We start from the raw sequence: 9,792 nt of genomic DNA, 5'->3' as shown, positions 1-9,792 counted from the left end.
AGTAGCCACAGGTACGCACAACCTTGTTCTCAATCTTACCATTTCTAACAGTTTATTGTTTATAGATCTTATTCTTCTGTTTACTGTGTTGTATACTTTATGGGCCTATTTAGGTCTTCACCTTTGTCCCTTAAGTTAAAATATTCAGCTAGTCCCTTGTTCAACATACCATTTCTTACTCTCATGTACAATAAAACAAATGTTTCTTAAAATTTTGCTTCTCTCATTCTTTTCCCTATTTATGTTATACAATTTCTCCTATTATTGCCTGCCTTTTCAGCTATCCTATTGCAGCACAGACTATAGGAAAGTTCTGGGTAAACCCTAGTCAGCTGCCATCATGCAGTGCAAGCCATGTTCTGAATGTGATTCCTTAGTTATAAAATGAAGAAGCTCAACTAGAAGGAAATCAACTATAAAATTATATCATCTTTCTTGGTGCAATAATCATAGTGTTAGCAAAATTTCAAAGTATTTTGTACATTAACATCTTTGCTTTCAACTTCAAAAAAAGATATCCCACAACCTCAAGTTCCTGGGGTCATATAACTTAAGTACCTTTTCATATACTTGATGCTTACTTTATACTATTTAAAGACTATCAGATTGAAAATTTCAATAGATGTCATAAGTTTCATTAGCTACTATGTTTAAAACAACACTGAATGTTAATATATTTTAATAGTTATACTATTTCATTTAAGCAAATTAATAAAAAATATTTTAATGATATTTGGATTTCTTTTCACCTAAAACTTAATGGAAGGAATTGTTCCAATTAGAAAAGCAAAAGTGTACTGAGAAAACCTAGAATGGGGAAGATGAGTGTTTGCCTAAACAGATTATTTGTGGAATTTGGCTTCAAAGTCATATAGTCAATGTTATTACATCATTAAAATAATGTATAATTATCATTTATTAAGAACAGCTTTCATGTCTGAAGAATAAAATGTTGAAGTTCCTTAGCTGAAATAAACCATTTTGGTTACCTGAATGTTAAATCTACTTGAGAGATGATTTTTTAAAAAGATTTCATGAAACTCTTTACTTTGGAGAGTTCACTTGTATCAACTCTTATCATTATAGAAAAAAATCAAGATCCAATTCAACTTTCTTAGGTGGTTTCCTTTTACCCTGCTAACTGCTGAGTTTTAGTCCTTTTACTCTTCAGTTTTCCTGACCTATAAAGTTGAAAGACTGTATTAAACTACCTTCCAAGATCTTTTCTGGTATTAACTTCTGAAATACTTTTGACTCCTGATGAGGATATGAAGCCATCACAGTATAAGGCAGCATGTTTGTCTATCAAAAGACCTTCCAAAGATAGTACCCATCCAATGTAAATAATAAAAATGTAATCTATTGTGCTTAAAACAAGCAACTTCACATGTTGTTTTACCCTTTGAAGATTGGTGGTCTGGAAAAACTACCTTTTTAAACAGCCTCTGCAAGGTCAATAGTAATAGTCCAGTATTCCTCTTGTCTCTGAAATAAACACAAATAGAATATATCTTACAACTGCAAGAAAACCTGAGTCCCTTCCAAAACAAAGGCGATTGTATTGAAGGAAATTATCTCTAAATTCATTCCATAGATTTCATTTATTAATAAGCATACTGTGAAAAATCTACATTTGTTTTAGATTTCATGTTTACAGAGCTTTTCATCATGGTAGTAAGATTTCCCACAGCTACCCTCTATAAGTTTTATGAACAGTGAATTCAAGTATCTGGCTCATGTGACTCTCTATTCATTACTTCCCTTTGGCCCATAAATGAGCTAGTTGTTCCAGAGAGTAAATCAAAGCAAGATATCCTTGGAAGATCTTTTGTTAATCTACTCCTGGACTCTATCCTGGAACCTGAGGGAAGACTCCTAGAGAGAGGTATAAATCTCTTAAAGTATTTACATGCAAAATGGCCAGTTTTCTTCCTTGGAGTAGCAAACTAAAAATAAGTGTTGCCATTTAAGGAATAGCATACCTCCCCTCTGATCTACTGGTGAGAATTAAGTGATTCTCACCAATTCATGCTGAAACATCACATGTTAGGTATTGGATGTAGCTTGGGTTTGGTCTGCCTATTAAGGCAAGGTAAACTCAGTTTAATTCTTTTTCAAGGGAATTATGTACTGTCTACACTTGGCTTAAACTACTATTAATGGACTATTTTCAATGTACATGTAAATGTGCATGCATCAGAAGCCAATTTCCTTTAACAGTACATCAAAAAGGTGTATTTTGGAGTGCTAATGAACACTTCAACTTAAGTAATGGTATCTGTAAAGATCAAATTGCGCTATTAGTCTTAATACCACACTGGCACACACACACTGCATATATATGTATTATCCTAAGATAAAACTCTTCTCAGAATTTCATTACTTTTTATTATACACCAACTAGTTTATATTTTAGTATTTTTTACAAAGAAAATGCTAAGAAAATTATAATCACATGTTATATGGTTTTAAAAATCGTAATTCCAGATTTCTTTACATGTAAGATGGAATGGTTCAGCAGCTATGTCCACTGTCACAGACTTTAGTTCCGTTCAATGATATGGCACATCCTGCAAAATTAACTAGTCACACACAAAAAGTCTCAAGTACAGTAAAAATGTACACACAATAAAGGTAATTTACAATGACAAATAAGGAATGTAATTTATCTTGGCTGTGCTTCAGAAATTGAGGGTCAATAGCCTTAGTCAAGGCACAGAGCAGAAAGAGTTGAGCACAGCTGTCGTTAGGAGTAGGCAAGGTATATACAATCACTGATGAGGTATGCATGCACTCAAAGGATTTAAAACTGCTCAGTCTTGCTACGAAAATTGAACTGAGTTAAAAGGAAATGCTGTGGCTTCTCCCTACTATCCACCATTGTGGATCAAGTCCACAATCTTACTTCATATAGAAAATGAAACTGGCAAGGATCTCCAAAAGTAAATCACCGTTTGGAGAATAGTGAAACAAAAAGCTTCACTAATCCCAAACCTTAGTTGTCCCTCCTGGACTGGAAGAATTTTGTAGACAAAGGAGTGCTTCACAAAATTGAAATGTCATTCAGGTGAAGGACAAGACATTTTCCACAGACACAGAATTTCAAACTTTGAAATGGCCCTTATAGCTGAAACACTGTTACAGCACTGAAGGTTCTGGGGATCCTTTAGCAGCAAATATCAATTAAAGGGCACGGGGTCTCTTCGGGTTAATTTGCTTGCTGGCTTGTTCTTCTTCTTGTAGAGCTGCACGAAAAGATTTCACTTTATCTTTGAAAAAGAGAAAAACAAGGGTATAACTATTATGGTATATAATATACAACTTTTATGGGTACTATCAAGTTGACTCATTTCATCATAATCTGGTATTTTCCCTTTCATTCTACATTGTCTAGAACAGTGATGGCAAACCTTTTAGAGCTTTCAATGATACAAATACAGCCCACTGTGGCATGCATGCTGTAGGTTTGCCACCACTGGTCTAGAGCCTCAGAAATATATACAATGCTTAACTATAGCAACAAGTTCTTTACAGATCCCTCATCCTCTCCTCTTCTCCCCTCTGCTTCTCTCTTTTCCTCTTTCTGTGGTGCTGAGAGCCCTGCATATGCCAGACAAGTACTCCATTGCTAAGCCACACCTTCAAGTATATTTAAATTTTTTTATTTTGACAGGGTCTCACTAAGTTGCTTGGGCTAGTATGGGACAGGCAATCTTTCTGCCTCAGCTTCTAGAATAGCTGGGATTACCAGCATGTTCCACCACACCCATAAATACCTTTTTTCTGTGTCTTTTAAGTGATTTTCTTCTGTTGGCTGCATTTTATGGCATTCAGTATTAATTTATTTGCATTCTTTTGGGAGTAAAGGCAGACTTTCTATAAAATTATATAGTAATGTCTAAAAGGAAAACTGAGGGCCGGGGATTTAGTTCAGTGGTTTCACCACCTGCCTTGTAAGTGCAAGGGCCCAAGTTTGATCTCTTGTAGCAAAAATAAATAAATAAAGTAAAAATAAAAGGAAAACTGAGTCTTCCTAAACTGTAAAATAGATATTCTTTCAGTACTAGGACATTTTTACTCCCCACCCCTATTTTACCCTTTTTAAACTAAGAAAGTGTAGGATAGTTTATTTTTAAAAAAGAAATGGCAGATTTTCCTCATCGGGGACTATAAAAGGGAATGACAAGACAATACTTCCTTGCTTTTAACACAATTGTCCTACTATCTATTGTGTACTGAATAGAATCAGAGGAGAGTTAGAAATAGGTCAATAAGTTGTCAGAGACAAAGACGAGATGAGACATCTTTCTATAGCAGTGGCTTTCAAATGGATTAAGTTTTGCCCTCAGAGGAAAATTTGGTAATGTCTAGAGATGTTTTTCATTGTCACAATTGATATGCTACTGTCCTCTAGTGCACAGAGACCAAGGATGGTGGTAAATGTAGTGCATAGGGCAGTGCCCCTCAACAAAGAATTGTCTTGACCAAAATGTTCAGAGTGCTAATGTTACACAAATCCTATTCTAAGCTGGAGGTGGGTACTTCAGCAATACAAGACCTGCCTAGAATGTGCGATGCAGGTCTCCATCACCAGACACACACACACACACACACCCTACACAAAGGAAAAAAGATACAGAATACTCCATAACCTCCAGAAAAGAAAAAAAAGCAATTTGAAAGATCAATTTTCTGTAGTACAATGATGTTTTAAAAAGTTAACTTTTCTAAAATTTTGAAAAATTTAAGGACTTCTGGATCTGGTAATTGATGAGCACTCTTAAACCTCATATTAATCTAACATTATCTCTGGATGGCTAAAAAAACTATAAAAAACAATACAATATTTAGCTAATTTCTTCAATATTACATAGACTTCAGGGAAATATTTAGGTACACGATTTAGAGTACATGACTTCATAAAACTTTGTGGAGGGTCAACTTTAAAATTAGGTAGTTTACTTGCTGCTAAAAACTAGGAATTTTAACTTGGTTTCACGATGGATTGCACGAACATATAATAGACATTCACAAATTAGTGGAGGCCAGATTAGAACATGTAAGTACACATCTGAAGCTACAAAGATAAACCAAATAAAAAAACCAAAAGGATGCAGAGTAAGCCACATGCTTTCTTCCCTTCCTGAGTATGATAAAGAACAGTCATCCTGACACTTTCCCTTTCATTTAAACACACACACACACAAACATAAAAACATAAAATTGCACCAAAAAACAAATGAAGATAGAAGGTTACAGAAAGATGACTTAATCTAAAAAATAACTTGACAGGGCCAGAGAGTACCAGTGGTACAGAGCCTTCCTAGCAAGCACAAAGCCCTGAATTCAATTCTCAATATTAAAAAACCAACCAGTCAACTTATCTACCTACCTGATAAGCACTGGCCTACCAAAAGAAGGTTCTGAATGGGTACATAGCACTTTCAAGTTTGTTTCAATGTTTTTCCCTTTTTTAACCGCCACCCTCCCTATACCCCTTTTGAGATAGGGTCTTGCTTTGTAGTTCAGGCTGGCTCTGAACTCACTATGTAACCTAGGATGGCCTTGAACTTAGAGCAATCTTCCTGCCTCAACTTCCTGAGTGCTAGGATCACAGGTTTTTCACCACTTTGCCTGGCACTCCCCTTAATTTTAAGGTATCTTTATCTTCTCAAAAAGACTAAATGAAGGAGGCCTGCAAGAACTTGAAATGGTACTCTATGTTTTTAGAAAAACAAAATGCTTGGTCTGCCTTTATAACTCTGTAAAGAAGGTGCTAGATGATGCCTGCAATTTCACTGCAAATATGCTCTTGCAATATGAAATCTTCTCACTATATACATCCCAATACCAAGCAGATTGCATACCCAATAGAGATTTAAAAAAATTACCCCTCAGCTCAGTTAAAATGTCTATTTTTTGTTCAAGAATAGCTTCAAGTTGTGTAGCATATGAATCTACATCATAGTCCACTTCTTCAGTCATCTCTAGGAGAGCCTTTTCGTCTTCTAGCCATCTGATTGATTCCTAAAAAAGAACAAGCATTCAATAATACAATAGCCTCTTCGTAAAAGATACCTATTTCTAAATTCCATTAAATTTATTCAAGCATACTTAAGATATTCTCTAAAATATTAATCGATATAAAACATTTTTATTGAGACAGTAAAACTTAGATTTCTTTAAATTCAAACTCAAAAACATACATGAATATGATGGGCCAGGTAAGATGATTTTATTTGTTCTACCTTTACAGGGCTCTGAGTAAGGACCTTGGGGAAGGAATGAATCAAACAGATAAATATGAATGGGCAGAGTAAGTCTCAAAACCTCAACAGTTGCCCCTAAAACAAGGAAAGATTGAACATAATAAAGCTAAGCAATGTGATGGGAGCTATGATAGCCTAGAACTTCTAAGACATCTGGAATTAACATCTACTTGGGGTCTGCCATGGCATGAATATAATCTGTCCCCTCGTGTTTAATCCTCACTGTGAGGGTGGAAATGTAATATAACTCTAGGGTTTAGGGGTAGGGCCTTTGGGAGGTAGTCAGAATTAATATCTACAGATGGAATAGTTGAATAGCAGTGGCTTTCTAAGAAGAGGGAAAGAGACCAGAATATACATACACAAGAGCATTTATTCTATCCTTTCTCATAAGATAGCCTTCTTGCTGACAGAGTCACAAAGTAGCACAGGATATCACAAGATGGGGTCCCTCAAACCTTTGACCAGCGCTGTGAGCCAAAATAAAACTCATTTATTTATAACTTACCCTGTCTGTGATACTGTGTTTTTAGCAACAGAAAATAGACTAAAACATGGCCTCACAGTCACTGAGCCACACAGCACTGCCCTGAATACTAAACATTCTTCAAAATTATTGTGAATGTAAGGGGCCAACGGGTAGCTGTGATGGTTTACATATCTAAGTATCTCCAGTTCAGTGATGTTCACAGGCAGAGCCTAGAGAAGTGATTGGAGCAGGAGGGCTTTACCTTCTGGATAAATCCATTTGATGGTGTCATGGGGAAGTGATAGAAAAAAGGAGGTGGGGCCTACTTAAAGGGAATGACTGTGGAGATGTGACCTTGGAGACTGTATTTGGTCCTTGGCCCCTTCTTCGCTGGTTCTTTCCACCTCACTCTGCTTCCTCATAGCTATGAGATGGGCAGCTTTCCTCTACCTCACCCTTTTGCCATGTTTCTGCCTCATCATAGGCATAAAGCAATGGAGTTGGCCAACTGCAAACTGAAACCTCAGAAACTGTGAAGCAAATAAACTTTTCCTCCTTTAACCTGTGTATGTATGGCGTTTTGTTCCAGCACTGGAAAACTAACATAATATCCAACTTTAGAAGAGCAAATTGAGCCAATAAATAGTAGCTACTCTTTCAAAAGTATGTCAGGGAATCCTTCTCTCCCCACCTCATGAATTTAGGACCATGAGCTTGCAAGGCAGGCACAGTACCACTGAGCTAAATCCCTTGCCCTCCTCCATTCTTCGGTTGTTTTTTTGTTTGTTTGTTTGTTTTTGTACTGGGAATCGAACTCAGGACCTTGTGCTTGAAAGGCAGGCAAGATGCCACTGGGCTAAATCCCCAGCTACCCTCTTTCATTCTTGACTAATTTTAGATACATGGAACCTACAAATTTCATTTTCTGGCAATGTCATAAATCATACAGAATATCACCAAGACCACATGATTCTGAATTTGTTTTCTGAACGTGAAAATAAGTACCTTTTAAGCTTTTAGGGGGCATATAAGCTCAATTTTCTAAACATCAATTCACTTTAATGGCTAATTACAACTAGACTATATTACCAGATAGAACTGGTTAACCTAGATAGGTATCTATTAGAAAATATATATGTATCAACCAGAAAACATAAGCATACCCCTATATTGTTATTTTCTTCAGCTCTGCACTTAAGTTATATAACCCCCTTCTGAGAAATGGCAGATCATAGTTACAGAAGAAGAGTATGTACAACAGTAGAAAAACAATGGATTATAATCAGAGCATCCAGTTCTGCCAAAAAATGTTAAGACTTTAATCTATAACTACACTGGAGAAACTATGGTCTTTATACCTTTTTCCAGAAGGGCACAAACAACAATTTTCTTAAATTACATGTGTCTGTTCTGAACTGAATCCAAACACCTAGCCTCTAAAGAGATTCTCATGATATGAGCCAGACTAAAGTGCTAACAATTTTAATGAACATATACCCTAATTTGAAATAACATGTTTTCTTCCATTTCAGAGCCCTTTGCCCAAGTGCTTGAATGACAGTAGCTGAGGTACTTTTCGTATTAGTTATTTTCTCTCATTGCTGAGACAAAATACTGGACACCCAAAGTTAAAGGGGAAAGAGTTTATTTGCTCACAGTTTGTAGAGGTTTGTTCGTAACTGGCTGGCTCCAAAGCAGGGACGGCAAACAGGGATCACAAAGGAGAAACAACTTGATGCGCAAAAGGTTGCAAAGGTAACAAAGGACCTTAACAGCATCTCTCTGCCCCTTTTATCTTATTCAGACAACTTAGGGTGGGTAGTCTTTGGGCCTAGTCCCAACATGAATCAATCACACACTCTAGATTCATCCACCTAGAAAACGTATGAGGCTTTGAGGGGATATCTAAATACAAGGCATAATCCTTTTATTTACAGATAAAAATTTCTTCAACATCAGAAGAGGAAGAGAAGCTAATAAGACAGCTATTGCTCATTTTTTTCCCTTCATGAAATAAAATTACTACAAAAAGTAAAGGTGAGGGTAATAAGGCCAAGCCAACAGTACAGTCTTTACAAAGATGTCCCATGGATATCTGTACTTCCTCATGAATGCCAACAACCAGGATATTTTGTTAAAAACATGTGGCAGCTGGACACACCAGTGGTCCCAGCTACTCAGGAGGCTGAAGAAGAAGGATTGCTTAATCTTAGAAGTCAGCCTAGGTAACACAAGACTTAAAAACAGAAAACAGACAACAACTTAAACAAAATGAGGGATAGAAAGGCTAAACAGTAAAAGTACCTTTTATTTATTCTTTGCCTTACTGAGAATAAACCCAGAGTCTCTCATACTATATACTGTTCTAGCACTGGGTCCCTTGCGCTTGCGAGGCAAGCAGTGGCACCCCTGAGCCAAATCCCTGGACCTCTCAGCCCTTCTCACAATTTTTTCTTTTTTTTTTTTGAGACAGGTCTTGCTGTGTAGTTCAGACTGGCCTTGAACTCACTATGTAGCCTAGACTGGCCTTGAACTTGCAGTGATCCTCCTGCCTCAGCCTCCTGAGTGCTGGGATTATAGGTATGTGCCAACTTGTCTGGCTCAAAATAGTTTTTGAGACAGTGTCTCCCAAAATTGCCCCGCTGGCCTCAAACTTGCAATTCTCCTGCTTTAGCCTCCCAAGTAGCTGGGATTACACCTGTGCATATCACTATGTCCAGCTTGTAAAAATACTTTGTTAGAGATGAACAACTAAGGAGTTACTGTTACAATAAGGGACAAAACACCCTTCACTCAACCTGCTGCCGACAGCTCAGTCCAAGAATTTCTTCATCTGTTAAGGTATTCTTTCTCTTCTGCAAAGACTGACACTTCCTCAACTGTTCCATAACCCTTTAAAGAGTGTTTTCACACTGCTGTCAAATAAACTGGCCTAACAGAGAAAGTACTGGTGGGAAGAACTCATCTCCAAAAACGAACAACTGCCAAAATCAAGCAAAGTGAGAAAAAGGTGGTAAATAAAGTAAATCTTTTTACCATGCTGCAGGGAAATGT

General features: G+C 36.8%; 1 protein-coding gene across 5 annotated transcripts in view; it reads right to left on the bottom strand.

Annotated features, from left to right (window-relative positions):
- Positions 1-35: 35 nt before the first annotated feature.
- Kif2a (kinesin family member 2A) overlaps positions 36-9,792 on the bottom strand; it is a 37,009-nt gene continuing 27,252 nt past the window's right edge. For all 5 annotated transcript variants that reach the window (XM_010637218.2, XM_033761059.1, XM_033761054.1 and 2 more), the window contains 2 exons: positions 5,892-6,027; positions 36-3,269 (listed from right to left, as the gene is read on the bottom strand). In XM_010637218.2, the coding sequence (XP_010635520.1) occupies positions 3,184-3,269; positions 5,892-6,027 (222 nt within the window). In that variant the 3' untranslated portion in view covers positions 36-3,183. The remainder of the gene's footprint in view (positions 3,270-5,891; positions 6,028-9,792) is intronic.

The sequence above is a fragment of the Fukomys damarensis genome, unplaced genomic scaffold (genome assembly GCF_012274545.1).
Source record: "Fukomys damarensis isolate Sample0158 unplaced genomic scaffold, DMR_v1.0_HiC HiC_scaffold_1, whole genome shotgun sequence".
Taxonomy (NCBI): Eukaryota; Metazoa; Chordata; class Mammalia; order Rodentia; family Bathyergidae; genus Fukomys; species Fukomys damarensis.
The sequence above is the reverse complement of the archived record's forward strand: the minus strand, read 5'-3'. Positions and strand labels throughout refer to the sequence as shown.